General features: G+C 41.7%; 1 protein-coding gene across 2 annotated transcripts in view; it reads right to left on the bottom strand.

Moving 5' to 3' along the window:
- SPON1 (spondin 1) overlaps window positions 1-16,684 on the bottom strand; it is a 1,167,370-nt gene that overhangs the window by 121,235 nt on the left and 1,029,451 nt on the right. For both annotated transcript variants that reach the window (XM_069223539.1, XM_069223538.1), the window contains exons 9-11: window positions 11,880-12,020; window positions 7,892-7,967; window positions 7,189-7,371 (exon numbers count right to left, since the gene is read on the bottom strand). In XM_069223539.1, coding sequence (XP_069079640.1) covers window positions 7,189-7,371; window positions 7,892-7,967; window positions 11,880-12,020 — 400 coding nt within the window. The remainder of the gene's footprint in view (window positions 1-7,188; window positions 7,372-7,891; window positions 7,968-11,879; window positions 12,021-16,684) is intronic.

Genomic DNA, 16,684 nt, shown 5'->3' with positions numbered 1-16,684 from the left:
GTTTATATAATCTCAAAATGTAATGTATTGTTTGATGTGAATGGTGCTTAGGCTTTGTTTTGATTACCACTCACAGGAGTAGTTAATGAATGGCCAGGTAATTCTCTCCTAGCAATCTTTTGATAAGCTAATGTAGGCAGGTGAAACTATTGAGGTAAATGTAGTGGGCTTTGGCATTAAGACTAGACAGGTTGAAGTATGCTTGCAGTAATTGTCTGGTGCAGTTTTTCTGAGTCTGGCTTCACTTATTTACAAATTGTGGTCCCCACTATTCAAGCAATTTTGGGAGTGTTGCTGAGTTTGTCTCCCATTTCCATTTGACACCATCTCCCATAGTTCATCGGTAGTGCATAGGTAGAGAGTTTCCATAATGTAGATGGTGATGGGGACCTTAGATCCATTCAAGTTCATGTTTCTTTCAGGAGGTACAGGACAGAAAACATCAAACTCAAGGAGAGGCCAGAATGTGGGTCCGAGCCAATGTCACTTGGATTTGCGAATCACACCATTTCTATGGAACGGTGACCCAATGCAGCTTTCCTGACCGCAAGCAGCAGTCAGGCACCATTCTGACCTTGAAAAAGAATCAAATTTAGGCATAAAACCAAGGGAGGGAGAAGGCAGATTTTGCCTCAGTGGCTGTGTCAATAATCCTTGTGCTTTAACAATCAGCAAAATGATGACTGAGAGGATGGGATCTGCCCAGATTAATTCCTTTCATAGCAATTGTATTTTGTTAATGTAAGGACTGTATACAGTTAACTATTAGAAAAAAATTCTTATGGTGATAGCATTTAATAATTCATAAGTTATAACATTCAAAGTTATCTTCGAATGCTGAGATATATATTTCAAATTATACGAATACTGATGGATGGAATGCTTGCATCTCAGCCACTGGTAAGCACTTGGGGCTGCATCCCAGTCCATCGCTATTTTTGCACACAATGACACCTCAATTTGGACCCAGCTATTTGCAAATCAGTCTTGACCCTCCTCCAGTGGGAACAGTCCAGCCTGAACTGCCATATGGCTGAAATTAATTCAAATATTCCATCCATAAATATTTATATACTTGAGATGTATATATTTCAGCATTAATTATACTGGGTGCTCTTTTACAAAAAAATACTGTGTCATTATTATTTACATCAAAGCCGTTCCAAATTAGCAATCAATAAAACACATTTAAAAATGCCAAAAGGAGATTCATGTAATCACCACAGCCTCTGCTTATAAGGAAAATGTGACGATTCACAGTTGAGTCGAAGTATAAGAATTTGACCAGAGCATATTTCATAATTTCAGAGGTAAGTCCTTTAAATAGGACTTCACTTAAATTGTAAGTTAAAGAGTCCATAAGCAGACAATTCAAATACCTAATAAGAGATGGATTAGACAGTGGAACCTCTGTGTCATTTTAGAATGGAGTCTCTTCTTCTATTTTGTTTCCAATGGTAATTCTGACTGTGATGTTAAAAAGTCTACATGACATTGGTAAACGAAGACAGGGTGGCTAGGTACTCTCATGAGTACCCAGGCAACACTGACATAGCACCAATTTGCATAGCATGTACTAAAATAAAACATTTAAGGTTAGACTGGTTTAAGAAAAATATCCCTGGACATCAAAGGCAGGCAGAATTAGGTTGGCTGAGTTTGAGGCAGCAGTGAAGTACTTCGAAAAAACAGATGAAAGCTCAGAACGGGTGCTTGGTTCAGTGATGGCAGATGCTTGATGCGACAGTTTCAGATACACTGGACAGCATTCATCAGACAGTCCTTGTGTTGTGAATTTTACAAAGATTAAACCTCTTCAAGGAGTTCTTGGAAGAATAACAGCCAGAACAACTAAGCCCTGTCAATCATAACAGCCAGTATGGTATGGCACATCCCTGGTTCTCTTCAATTTAGTAATGTAAAGCATGCAAGGAGAATGGCCTCTACAGCTTTCTCTAAGCACCACAACTTTCACACTATTCTCTGTGTCACTACTGAGCACAGTAATACAGCACCACTTTTATGGCTCTGATTCACCACAGAAATCTCGGTGAAATGTCTTGTCCTCCTCTCATGACTGAATTAATTATCCCCACTGCAGGCAGGCCAGCACGAGTGTCAATAAGAGTGCATCCCTCAGCTATCTTGCTCAACAGATAAATGACATTTAGAAGGCACATTCTGGGGGAAAAAAAGAGTCTTGAGATTGAGTCAAGATAAGCCTAGGCAAGCTTAAAATAAAGCACCAAAATGCAATAAAACAGTTCCTGCCCTTTTGGGACCCTGTTGTATATTTCGGGATCTCTCACACAAAATGTATCAGTGCATTGTCCCACCCCTGGCCCTCTTAAGTGTAAATTTCAAATGATAACTTATTGCATACTATTTGTGCACTCTTTTCGCCATAAATTTTTTATATCATGCACAAACCTCAAATTGGTTATGTTTTCGACATCTCACCATATCTCAGCTGCAAGGTAGTCAATTAACCACTTTTGTAAATTCGTAGTAAGATAAAATTAATAGTTTTGGTTGGGATTCCGACAACAGATTATTAGTGTTATTCTGCTTTGTCGTCGTTTTTGGTAGACGGTGCATAAATACATTTCCACCATCACTAACCCCCCGACAATGCGCTTTTTTATAGTTAGTGTTTTAACTACTAAAGTCCTCTTTTTGTAGGTATTCTTCGCTGAGCATTGAGAGTTTTCATTCAACTGCAGTTCTGTTTATTGATTTTTCGTTCAGTTCCCTTACTTATGTCCAAGTAAATCTACCTTAGAGAACCCTTTCAGCTCAGCTGATATTACTATAGTTAACACTAGTGTCATTTCAATGAGCACTTCTGTCTTCTATCTGCCTGTAAATCTCTGAACCAGGGCAGTGTTAGAGCTCACTTAAAGCTAGGCAAAAGTCGACCTGCTCACCAACAACTGCGTGAAAGACTTACAAACAAGCATTTGCAATGCAATAGGTCTTGCATTTTCTTGAGGTAGAGCTATTGGCATTGTAAATTCATAACTGGACTTTGTTGCCACATAAATTGGTCAGCCCTGCCTCCAAATTTTGTCTTTTCCTACCACATAATACCAGTGGCCCAGCATTTAACTAAAGCACTTCCATTTACCTTCTTCCTCTATCTTAAAACATATGCACTTCTCATATAAAACTTTATCAGAAATAAACTATTGGCATTAGAATGTAATGCTCAAAAGACCATAACAAAAATATAATTTGGGACGGATTGGAGGGTAAAAGGAAAGACGGGGTCGGGAGTATGATGGAAAGGACAAGTGACGTAATAGCGGTGTCATGGGCTCTGGAGTAAGAAAGGAAATGCAGCAGTAATTAGAGTTGTGTGAGGTCCATAGCCACTGCACCTGGTGCTCTATTTATAAGTAGACCTCGGAAGAGAAAGGGAATGAGGCAGAAAAAGGGAAGAAAAAGTAATATAACAGGCAAGAGGAAGAAAGAGAAGGGGTCACAAAGAAATAAAAGAAAGAAGGGAAAGAAAGAAGAACTAAAGATAAAATGAAACACAACTAAGAGAAGAAATAGAGCAAACATGTGAGACAAAAGAAAAAAGGGTAGGAAGCTAGCAAACAAAAGACAAAGAGGAAAAAGTAATGAAAGAAGTGTGAAAAGAAGGAGAAAAAGGAACATTAGAGAAAAAACGAGAGAGGGTGAGAGAAGTAAGCAGCGAAAGAACCAGGGCATGTATGTACTGACACATTTCCCACAGACACAGAATGGGAAAACCACTTTGACACTTCGGGCCTGACTAGTAACTTTTGGCTTCCACATGCAGACAGGAAAACGAGGGATTTACAGTAAAATGTGAATTGACAGATAAAGATAAGAAAAACACCAGAGAAAGAAGGAAGAGAGATCTAAAAAAATAAAAGCTGAAAGACGCATACCGAGTCAGAGGAAAGAGCAAATAAAAAAGACAAAGAAAGAATGAAGGTAAGCGAAAAGAATAGTGAAAGAATGATTGCCTGATAAAGAAAAAAGAAAGTAACAAAACAAGGAAAGAAATAACCACGTTTTTGTGAGTTTGAAAGAGGAGGTAGCAAGAGGAAGAGGGAAATGAAAAAAGGGAGAGGAGTAGAAATTAACAGTTCAAAGAAAGAGCAAAACTGTTAATGTGTGGATTTTAAGAGCTGGGAAAAGAAAAGTCTGAGAAAAAGAAAACATTGAGAGTAAAGGAAACAATGGGGTGGTGACAAAGACCCTCTAAAATAAACATGGCACTTAAGAACAGATTTAATTGGGTCCTCCACGTCCTCAAACAGAAGTCAGAGTCTGGAACAGCAGGGGGCACTGCAGAACAGCAAGAGGTGCACTAGCAGAGTTGTATGTGAGCCCCGATACGGCAATATTGGTGTGCTTCAGATCAGGATTGGGCATGTAGATAGAGCTGTGTCCCGGCCCAGTGCTGGAATAACAGAAAGGGAGCAGGTGAGGAATGAGAAACGGAGTGCTGGGCAATTCCTGGTATTGGAATAATGGGGCACTGCAGGTTAGGGTTTAGGTGCACTGACAGAGTTGTATGTGGGCTGCAATACTGGAATAGTAACATGCACACAAGGTCAGAAGTGAGGTATGGTCATGGAGCTAAGTGTGGAACCTAGGATTGGCGTGTCGATGTTGCCGAGTGTTAGCCTGGAGGTGCCCTGGTGAAGTTGCAAGTGGGGCCCAGTATGGAAGTGGCAATGCCTCTGAACCACAGAAGCAAGAAGTCCTGAAGGGCATGTGTGTGAGCCTTAGTACTGAGAAGAAATGTGAACTGAATGTTGGAATTAATGGGTCCTGGCGGAGCTGTGGTGGTTCCCATCAACAGTGGCATTGGATGTTAGACTTGAGGTGCACGGGCTGAGTTGTGTTTTGTTCTTTTGCGTCCAGTATTGGCTTGTCAGTGGGACTGAATATTAGAATTGAGCTGCTGTAATGGAACTGTATGTGAGCGGGTTCCCAGTATAGGAAAGAAAATTACCTCACAGGTGTAGAACTGAGATGCACTAATGGAGCTGTGCCCAAGGTCCTAGTACTGGAACAGCAGAGTGTACTGACTGTAAGAACGGAGGTGCTGTGGCAGACAGCGTGTGTGGGGTTCTGGCATGTCTGAGGGCTTGGAGTGTGTGAACTGAGGTGAACTGATGGAGCTGCAGCCAAGGCGTCAGTACTAGAGCAGCAGAGTACACTGACTGCAAAAACTGAGGTGCTCTAGCAGACAGCATGTGTGGAGTTCCTGGCACTGTCACACCTGAGGGCTTGGAGTCTATGAACTGAGGTGCATCAATGGCACTGCGCCCGGGATCCCAGTACTCGAGCAGCAAAGTGTACTGATCTCAAGAACTAAGATGCTCTGGCAGACAGTGTTTGTGGGGTTCTTGGCACTGGCATGTCTGAGGGCTTGGAGTGTGTGAACAGAGGTGCACTGATGGAGCTGCACCAAGGTCCCAGTACTGGAGCAGCAGAGAGTACTGACTGCAAGAACTGAGGTGCTCTGGCAGACAGCGTGTGTGGGGTTCCTGGCACTGGCATGGCTGAGGGCTTGGAGTGTGTGAACTGAGGTGCACTGATGGAGCTGTGAGTGGGATCCCAGTATGGAGTAGAATTGGGCACTGTATCTAAGGATTGTGAAGCCCTGGTAGAGCTGGGTGCCTAGGATATAAGCAATTACAAGTGATCCTCCTCCCTTGCTCTTAGCACCCAGACAGGCACACTTGGTAAAGAAAATCCAAGCCATGGAAAGGCAGTAGCCCGGCAGCTGAGAAAGGGTGCAGAGAGCACATAAAGACCAAATGTGACCAAGATAGCAGCCTGATTTATAGGGGGTCATTCCGACCCTGGCGGTCTTTGCCACGGATGACGGAAGCACCGCCAACAGGCTGGCGGTGCTTCCCTGCCCATTCTGACCGCGGCGGTAAAGCCGCGGTCAGAAAACCGGGTCCGGCGGTTTCCCGCCGGATTTCTCCCGGCTGGGCGAATCCGCCATGGCGGCGCTGCAAACTGCGCCGCCATGGGGATTCCGACCCCCTTCCCGCCAGCCTGTTTCTGGCGGTTTTTACCGCCAGGAACAGGATGGCGGGAACGGGTGTCCTGGGGCCCCTGGGGGCCCCTGCACTGCCCATGCCAATGGCATGGGCAGTGCAGGGGCCCCCTAACAGGGCCCCAGCCTGCTTTTCACTGTCTGCCTAGCAGACAGTGAAAAGCGCGACGAGTGCAACTGCACCCGTCGCACACCTGCAACACCGCCGGCTCCATTCGGAGCCGGCTTCAATGTTGCAGGCCGCCTTCCCGCTGGGCCGGCGGGAAGGTCGGAATGGCCCCAGCAGTCTTTCGACCGCGGAGCGGCCAATTGGTGGTTCCCGTCTGGCGGGCGAATGAGGGCCATAGTCTTGTATACAGCTAAGCTCAGTGGAAGAATGCTCTCCAAATGAAAAGAGAAACTTTCCTGGACAGGAGCAGGAAGCAAAGTACAAAAAAAAAGGTCCCCTACAGACCAGATAAATAGGACAAAGCATAATTGTAAAGTAGCTGGTCCCTGCTCCCACACAGAAGAAGGAGGGACAAAGAGGCATGACTGACCACTAGCAAGCAAGGATTTGTAAATGACACTGAGACTAACAAATGAAATAGCTGTAAGCCCACAGAAGAAGTATATTAAAAAGTATACAAGAGGTTATAGGCTTACGCTCGACCTAAAAAACAAACTAATAGATTTCCAGCCCGGGCACATGCTAACTACCTGTGCCATCCAGTGAAAAATTTCCTCTCCTGAGTGGTTAAACACCCTGGACTCTTTCACTCCTCAACCCTGCATTCAGTTGTCATGGAAACCAGATTATTAACATGTTGATCATTCCACAAAAGCAATACGACACATTGACTGAATTTTTATTTCTCCCATACCAGGACTCAACATGTTTTTGATCTGATGTGCACCTCTGTTAAACAGAAACAGTGAGATGTTAAAAAGTATGTTTTATTTTTTTTAAATCTACTAAGTCTTGCATCTTTACTTATGACCTTATCTGAAAGAGTGGGTGTTTTCAATGGGACTTCAAAAAAGAGTGCTTTCATTTATGGATATTGCCTTCACATTTTGCCCTGAACACTGTCTTCAAGAGTAGGTCCTTGTCTCTGGTGTATTGTTCATAGCTTTGTTTCTGTATTTCTTACCGTCATCGCTACAGCCTGGCCCCATGCATTGCTCAAAATCCTGTGTGTTGGGGCAGGGCACACTGAGGTCAAGCTGGGCTTTCAGCATCCTCTGCCTCATCCTCTTCCCTTTGTCGCACGTGGCCGAGCTGCAGGCTGACCATGGCGACCAGTTGGAGTAGATGCAGGTTTCTGGTGTGTCATCTAAACAGAATGAAAATTCTTAATACAATATGTTTATTGTACTATAAATGCTCAAAGAAATAAAACGGCAAATTATATAAAACAACTGCAGACTATAGTGGATACTTTCGGAAACCAATGGAAAATGTGTAAAAAAAAAATTATCATATCATTACAAAGCACTTAACTCTTCATTTCTTTAAAATTCATTGCGATCTAGATTTGCTATTCCCTCGGTAATGTATTTTAAGTTAAAATCTCTCTAAACCACATAATGCATGGCATGGCTGATATATTTTTGTTCAAGATAAATACAATAAATTCTTCACTCACACAGATTGTTTTCATAACTGAAGAATTTAGGAGAACTGCATTGGGTAATCAATAACATTAAAGCATTGAAACAAAACGTGTTGCAGTGTCTATTGATGTTAACAGACAAATATCTCCACGTGTTCCCCAAAACTAGAACAGATGTTAAGTTAATATTCACTAGTAGTCACACTCTAGGTTTTAATATCACAATTACAACCGCTTTTACCATCCTCTGTTACTTCTGTGACAAGATCAGCCACGATGTCATCCACATTATCGGGGACGATATTACACTGTTCACCCTGCAAACAAAAACAAGAGAAAGGAAAGTGCATAATTAACCCACAGGGGAAATCAGCCATCTGAAGCTAGGATTATGGGAAATAGGTCACTAATGCAACATGTTTCAAGAATAGTTCCTAATCTGATTTTTCAGAAATCGAATGTATGGCAAAATATATTTTTCTCTACCAAAGTTACTCGAGTCCTAATTCACAAAGGTAAACTTACACTTTTTTGCAAGTGTATTATTTTTTGGGTATTCACAAACTATGATTTAATAGCAACAATACAACTCAGGAGACTCTGCAGTTGGGGCAGAGAACTCCGCAAATAAAAAGAAGGTCCGTCCTATCTTTTTATGTGCAGAGTTGCCCGCCCGGACTGCAGAATTTCCGCAGTTGTAAAGTTACTATTAAATCATAGGTTGTGAATATTGAAAAAGACCAAACTTGCACAAAAGTGTACAGTTACCTTTGTCAATCAGGCCCATTGAGTGTAAAATGCAACTAGGTACAAAACACAGTATTGTAGTGAGCCCAGTCCATAAGTAATGACATGACTGGTGCATTAGGATGCAGTTTGCTCTGTAGTGACTTGTTGAAGCACCCTTTACCAGATGACCCCACATGCCCACTGTGGTAGCTGAAGCTTTAGAAGATGTTCCTACAGTGAGTGGATGAACCACCAGAAGGCTTTTGAAGGGAGGAACTCAGGCATTTCCCACAAAAGCCTAAAGAAGTGAAAACAGGAGAAGCCTAGATACAATACATTGTGCCATTTTGTACACAGATGAATTTTCAACAGAATAAACTCAGATAGAAACAAGATTTTCAAATTAGGCAGGTTTGGCTTGAGGCCTTGTAGTGTATAACCTTCATTACTATATCATTAGCCTGGTAGCCACACTGGGATATTTCGCACAACCAATTAAAGCTTGACACTCATCATTGTTGAAGAACTTAGGGGGTCATTTTGAGTTTGGTGGGCGGAAACGTCCACTCGCCAAATTCCTGCAGTCAGATTGCCGCCAGTGCGGCTCCCTTCCTGTGGGCAGCCATTAGGAGTTCCCCACTGGGCCAGTGAGCAGAAATGGGATTTCTGCTCACTGGCCCAGCATAGAAAACCCACAACATTGATGCCAGCTCCTAATTGAGCCAGCGACAATGTTGTGGTGCGTAGGGTGCGACATCAACCATCGCGATTTTCACTGTCTGCTTTGGAGGAGGAAAAATCAATTGCACTCACGGTTGATTCATCGAGGCAAGATAGTGTACTAGAGTGATGGAGATGATACCATTGGCATAGACAACCAACAATCTGGTCAAACTAATCACCAGAGCGAGGAAGGAGAAACAATGATCATCAAGGAACGCTGAGTGAACAGATCAGTTCATGGTCAGGGTGACAACTAATAATTAAAATACTAACTTGTGCTAAATGAATCATCCTACAGGCAGGAGCACTCTATTAACAAATTTAGCATGCTGCTCGCACAGAAGAGCTTTGTAGAGGGGTTGAAAACATGATTGGGTTACAGCATGGGTGATTAAAGTGCCCTGGGGGGACTGAGAAGAATATGGAATCCTCTCAGGGGATTGAGAACACAAAAGTCTGCATACCCCCTGTAGTTAGTCTGGAGCCAGGGTAGGGAAGGCATGATGCCTGGGGACTTTGAAGGGAATCCTTTAAAAGACTCCCATCTTCCAGAGGAGAGGCACCAGGTACAAATATTGGAACTCAGACACCAACTCTTCAGTACACTTCTAGACCTGTGGAGACCCTGCCAGGAAGAAGGACTGCTGTGCTGCTGGACTACTGCCTTGCTGGACTACAGCCATGCTGGACTACTGCCTTACAAGGTTACTGCCCTGCTGCCCTCCTGCCTGAGCCAGAGAGATTGGACCCACAGTTGAAGACAGGACTCCCAAAGTGACTCCAAGGGCTCTTCTACAGACCTCTTGTTCAGTGCCACAGGGACATAACAGGATCACAACCAACTGAACCACACCCAGATCCAGCTGAAGCACGCCCCTGACCCCAAGTGCTGCCCCTCAGGTCCTGGACCTTTAGTGTGGTCTCAGAAAGGCTGGATTGAAGTTTTTGGGCCCTTTGCAACCACAAATGGGCCCTTTGGCGCTGAAACCTTGTCACTCGCACAGCACATCAATGCGAAGTACTGTCAGCCTAACCCTTTGAGCTACATCATCGACTGTTTGCACAAAGCGCCATTCTGAAGCACCAGCCGAACCATTCATGAAGGCAAAATGATCTTTGCACTACAGTGATGCCCAGCCATGACTTCAAGCCTGCTCTACGCACTACATCGACGACTATCTGGGATGCTTCCCTGCTCTTCGCTGTCCCCTCCACCATGAATGGGGCTATTTGTTCTGGACTGAGAAAGAAACTTTTCAGTGGGACTAACCTGGTCCCTTTATGTGACCATGCACCCTCGTGGTCGGCCTGAAGTTGTGACTTTCTCCTGGTCTCACATGACCAGACAGTCACAAGTGGCACTTTGGCATTTTGGAGATATTTTCACTGAAATCTTTAAAATTGCATTGCTCATGATCTACTGATTTAATTGATTTTTGTCCTTTGGGTCTTGTTTTATTAAAACCATCTGTTTTTTTAATTATGAATGGGATCCTTTTTATGGAGTGTTTTCATTTTATTACTAGGACTGGTAGGCAGAGTTATGCTTCCATTTCTTTTTTTTTTTTTTTTTTTTTTATTTAGCCACAATTGTTTATTTTTGCTCCCTATTTGTTTTGAAAACATGCAAGCCACGGTTAGACGGCGGTATTTTTACTTTTTATTACCTCAACACTATTAATGTCTATTAGATAAGTTTTAAAAGAAAGAAGTACATAAAACATTGCAGGCTTGTTCAGGCGTGATCTTGTAGTTTTGCCAATGTTTTTGAGACTGGAAATTGACTAAAAACTGTTAGGTTCCGCTAGTGCTGCAAGACACAGCGTTCTCCAGGGAATTTTGGGACACTCTGGATCAGTGGTTCCCAACCTTTTGACTTCTGTGGACCCCCATTTTATCAATACTGGAGCCCTGGGACCCCCACTGAATCATTATTGGAATCCGGGGACCCCACTGAGTCATTAGTGATAGCTGGAACCTAATATTATTACATTTTCTAAGCAGTTGCGGACCCCCTGAGGAGGCTTAGCGGACCCCCAGGGGTCCCGGCCCCACAGGTTGGGAACCACTGCTCTGGATGTTACAGCTGATACAACTGCATAACTGTTCTCTTTTGTCATTGTTTAACCGGTGTTCAGCAAAAGCGCTGGCATTTCACAATTCTTTAATGCAGTCACGGTTTTAACTTTTATGAGCCCACATCATTTCATTGGTTTAGGCTACCAATGTTGCGATCTTTTTTACTACAAAAATGAGGGACGTATTACTATGCTGGTCGCCTTATTCAGGAAAGTAACCTAACCATTAACCTATACAATTACGCATGTTTTCTCCCATTGAAGCTGGAAGTTCAAGGACATCTGTATGGTGCAGGTGGAAAGGGAGAGCATTTTCATTCAATTGCTTTCAAGAATATCACTGATATGAGCCCGGACACTTGTGAATAATCTGTCGAAGCAAAACATCTAGATTTATTTTTTTGAGCATTTATAGAATATTAAAATTTCAGAACAGAGTTTTCCCCAGAGGCTAAACTGTATAGATCATTTTAAATTAGGAAAAACATAATCGTAGTTTGGATTTCATGGACAGAAAAAAATCGTTTGATGCATTGCAACTAAAATATGTCAACATCTTCAAAGCACACCGTTTCATGTTGCAGTGAGTCTTTACAACTGCAATCAGAATATCACCATATACACATAGCCCACTCCAATAGACTTTTTGATTAAAAACTCTCAGTTTACTCCATGGGATTCTTTGAAGCATCTATGTACCTTTCTTGCAATTCGTTCAAGAAGAACTCTGGCGACCGGCAGAATAGGGCCTCCCTCGGGGTCGTAGAAAGGGCTCAGAGGGTTGTCCAGGCTGGTCAGCGGTCTGATTTTCTCTGGTGGGATTGTGGGTTTGTTCGGAGACTGCGAAATAAGGAGATACACGCAGCTGTAAGGTTGGAGCGTTTTTAAAGCAAATAACCATCCTTTCAAATAGTCTGCACATTGTTCAGTATGAACAGGGAGCCCCTACAAGGAACTAGGCTTGAATGTTTCGTTTCGAAATATTTATGTCGTGTATGCATTCCCTTAAAATATATATGCAACAACGTGGAAAACAGTTAATTACAAATAAAAAATACAATAACAATTTTAAACAAATTAACACTTTGACATCACTTTTACCATGTAATTTGCATATTTAGAGAGACTTAACTTGGAACCATAAGACCCGATGTTCGGGTTTTATAATGATGAATATATCTACCTATAATCATGATTTTAACATACACATGCCAAACTTTATCCAATCAGTGTTATAATTTACAAATACCAATGGCGACCTATAGGTTTCAGCATTCAGCCCCATCTTCTGCAGTTGCATTATCATCCACAGTGAGATTAAAAAACACAATCCACCCATAGAGACACTATTCACATACTGATGTTTTTCTGCACGTCATTAAAACTGGCACATTTAGCAACATTTTCGCATGCCTAAAAGAATATTGCAGGAAAATATAACAGTAGATTTTTCCCATTCTATATCATTATAAAAGATTCACACGGACAGGGTCACTAGCAGCTATTCAAGCACCTTAAATCCATTTCCAGAAGCAATTTGCTTTACTGGATTCATAATTGTAGCCTTTTTAAAGATCATTTCCATCGTCATAATCATAATGTAAAAAATAGGCAATGAGTAGAAATTCAGGACTGACACACACATCACTACTAAAATGACTCAGGAAGAACTTACAAGGAAATTCCCTTACTTGCCTCGGGTAAGTGCCACTAAAATGGCATCAGGGCGCTCTGTGTGCCTGGTAATATATATACACATCACTGTAAATCAACAGTAAATCTCTATTAAGGTATTTCATGGAGGGACAGGCGCAAGTAGTGCTTTATTTGAGCTGATGGTTGCAGGTGAGGCCCACTGGCTATTATTTTTTGGGCGCTGATATTTTTTCTCATCCGACTTTGTCTCAGAGCAAGAGATGAAAAATAGGTAATGGAAAAAGAAGGAGGAAGAGTAAGATGTAAAAAAACATTGAAAAGGTGAAAGCAGGACCTTGCAAGAGGAATGAAGAGGAATCAGACTAGGAAGCCTTGGTTTCTGACATTTAATAGCGCCCTCTGCAGGCTTCTGAGCAAAGTTGGTGCCACCACACTTATTATTTTACAAATTAAGCACTGGACCTGTATGTGAGAGAGGGTGCAATATGAGAGACCAGGGTTTTTTTTCCTCTCTTCTGATATTAGAAAATATGTTAATGCTAGAAAAGTCAAACATTATTCCGCCTTCTTTGACATAAGACAAGCGTGTCACAGAATATGTAGAATAAATATGTGAAAGGATATCAGGAAACAAAGCTCTTGCTATTCCACCAGATCTGAGTAAACATGTAGTGGACATAACTGTTAACTTCCCAAAATGATGACATGGAAAACGGGTTCACTCTAGTAGTAAGTCATGCTCAGTAACAATGTTTATTTTGAATGACCGAGCAAGTCAAAATATGTCTGAGTGAAAGAAAGTGCAAATTACATGAATACCTAACGTTAATATTGTCTGAAATATTTTCTACAAGTTTTATTATTATTTGGATGACTAATGACATATAAGAAAGTAGGCCAGAAATGTGTGAATTTTCTGCACTTAGGAAATAATATATGCTATGGGATGCCTACTCTTTTTCTGAGCTATCCTCCAGCAAATGTGATTCTGAGCAAATCACTTAAAATGTCTGTGCCAAACAAAAAACAAATGTGACTGTGAGTAATGTAACTATTGCTCATGTAAAGCGCTCCAAAAGATTGGATCGAGTTCGCACTATATAAAACTGTGAAAAAAGAGATTGGCACGCCAATAGGTCTCACATTTAAAAAGGTGTTTCCAGGCCTAGTGACTATGCCAATGCTTGTCTCCACTGATATTGTCAAAAATAATAAGTAAAACAATTCGTAAATGGCTGCTGGTGCATCACAATGCATGCAGCAAGAAAGGCAGTAAACTTGTAATATTTTTGCTTTATAAGGAAGGTCATTGAAAAATGGGAGCCGGTGTGTGTCCATGCATGCAGTCATTCATGTGTGGTCATCTTTGAATAGTTTTTATTTATAGGAGAAATCAGTCCAAAATGGTCACTGATGCATCATGACACACAAGCACGCAAGCCAACTTTCTTAATTTTTTTTTTTTTCTGATATAAAGAGAAAACATTGTGAGATTGCCACCAAAGGGTCTGCTTGTATATGTATGGATTATGATGCACTGTTGTCTATTTTGCCATATTTTTTTAACTTTACTTTACAGTGGCAAAACAGCTTTTGTTGCATTAATATGACAAAAAAACTATCGAAAATGGCCACACCAGCATGCATGGATGCCATCTTGGATTTATTGTATACCTTTTGATAATTTAGTATTTCAAGGCGTTTGATTTCCATTTAAAAACAAAAACAAAAGTTAATTATTGATGAAATATGTGCAATTGCAGAGCAAACATGCATTGACAAAGCCAATATCTATGTGCTGGAGTAGGATCTATTGGTTTCACCAATGATCGTTTTTTGTTGGGAAGTTTCTATTCAGAACGTTTGCAAAAGTTATAGTACTCAAGTCGAGGGCTATTTATTAACATATACCGGCGTTGTCGTTACTGTGGCTGTTGATGAGACCTTTGTGAAGTTATGGATCATCTCTTCTGCACAATTTGTGAAGTTAGTAAAGACCTCACAAATGTTGTTAATGTTCAGAATAAAAAAATACGCATGAAAAGCAATGATTCAAGGTCATGTGCAAATCCCCAGTTGTGCACCTGCTAATTACCACTATCAGAGGATGCATCATTTACCAGATCCATAAATAGCACCTTATTCTGTGATGCACCTCGTTGGAACGTGAAATTATTTGTAATTGGTGCCTAATTTCACACAATTATAATTTTCCAAAAAACAAAGTATATGTAATTTGCACCTGTGATATGCGGTAGGGTTTCATATAGCTAATGAGGGTACAACTCTTACGTAGGGTGAAATTTGTGACTAACTTGTAAACCCATCTCATCAGCAAGCAAGGATTTTCCTGCAAAAGATGGCCTTTAAAAAATAATATTTACAATGTTATGAAGTTAAAGAGGCATGGAGAACACTTAGGTGCTCATTGTGACTTCGGCTGTCTTTTTGAAAGACCGCTGAAGCTGCCATCTTACCACATCGTGCCGATTTCTGCCGGAGTGTGGGGGGTGTCTGCCAGCAACAGGAATGGAAATTCCTGTCGCTGGGTGCAGGACTAGCAGCATTTTTGTGACAGTGCGACTGCCACAAAAATGCTGGCAGCCTGCCCAGTCGTAATACCGATGGTGGTATTACGGCTACCACTGGGCTGGAGTTGCTCACCTCCGGCCCGGCGGTCTGACTGTCCTAGCGGTACAGGCGGTGGTTTGGCGGTTTGGCCAAGAGAGGTAACGTCTGCATTTTTAATATTGCTTACAGAGGATAACAGCAAAATGGAATATATCCCTAGGGTGACCACGTTTAGCGTTGCTCTTGAAGGGCGTCGATCATCACTCACCAGATTACCTATTATCTTTCCCTTGGATTCCTCTGCCCCCCGGGCATTAACGTCAATTCGCCAAAATGTCAGGAGTAGCACAATTGATGTCCCACACCATTTAACCTTTACTTTCAATCACACGTGCATGCTTACAACTACACAAATTTACACATAGACAAACTCTTACGTAATCACTCTTTCACCCACAAGCACGGACAGAATGTGCATTTAAAAACATTTTTTATTTACCTCTGCTTCCAGGAAATGTCACGTTCCAGAGGATTGTTCTCCATTCTTTACTACACTAATAAAGAGCAATATATTATTCACTATTAGTGTAATAAAAAATGTACAGGAAACAAGTGGGGTCTTAACCAATGCCCTTACGATCAAGCTGCCCCTGTGTTCCTTACACTCAATTTGCCACCTCTGAGGCCAGGGGTCACAAAGGCAGTGCCAGAGGCTGTTTGGAGCAAGCCTTGCACTTACACTGCTGCCTTTTGGTTATGTTTGCCCTATAAAAATACAACACACTTACAAGATATGAAAAGACACCTAATCAGACAACCTTAAATAGGAAAAAACTCGAAAACTTAGAAAGATAAAACAAAATCACCTTTCTCAAGACCATCAGCAGCACTGAGGTTAGACCATAATGCTTTTGGTCTGGAAACTAAAAGTAGGAAGCGCTTTAAGTTATTTATAAGACAAATGCACTTGGATGTTTAGGCTTCCTTAGATTAGTATCCAACAGGTTCCCTATATTTATAAAGTTTCCAATTAACAAAGTCACCATCAAGATGAAGAGACATTACATTGATTATTTAAAAACTCAGTGAAGGAAATGGTCATCTTTCGTGTGTTGTCCCCTCTGATGTTAGCCCTACCCTATCAGCTGTACTGGCTTTAGAATTCTGTACACTTGCACTCCCTGCTGACCCAATAGTAGTGTGCCTCAGCCCCCATTTAAACATGGTTAAACTGGAGTGCATCCAAATGGCACATTTAACTTGCCTGTGGGTCCTAA

This window comes from Pleurodeles waltl, chromosome 3_1 (genome assembly GCF_031143425.1).
Source record: "Pleurodeles waltl isolate 20211129_DDA chromosome 3_1, aPleWal1.hap1.20221129, whole genome shotgun sequence".
Classification (NCBI taxonomy): Eukaryota; Metazoa; Chordata; class Amphibia; order Caudata; family Salamandridae; genus Pleurodeles; species Pleurodeles waltl.
Note: the sequence above shows the minus strand (reverse complement) of the source record. Positions and strands in the feature narration are given on the sequence as shown.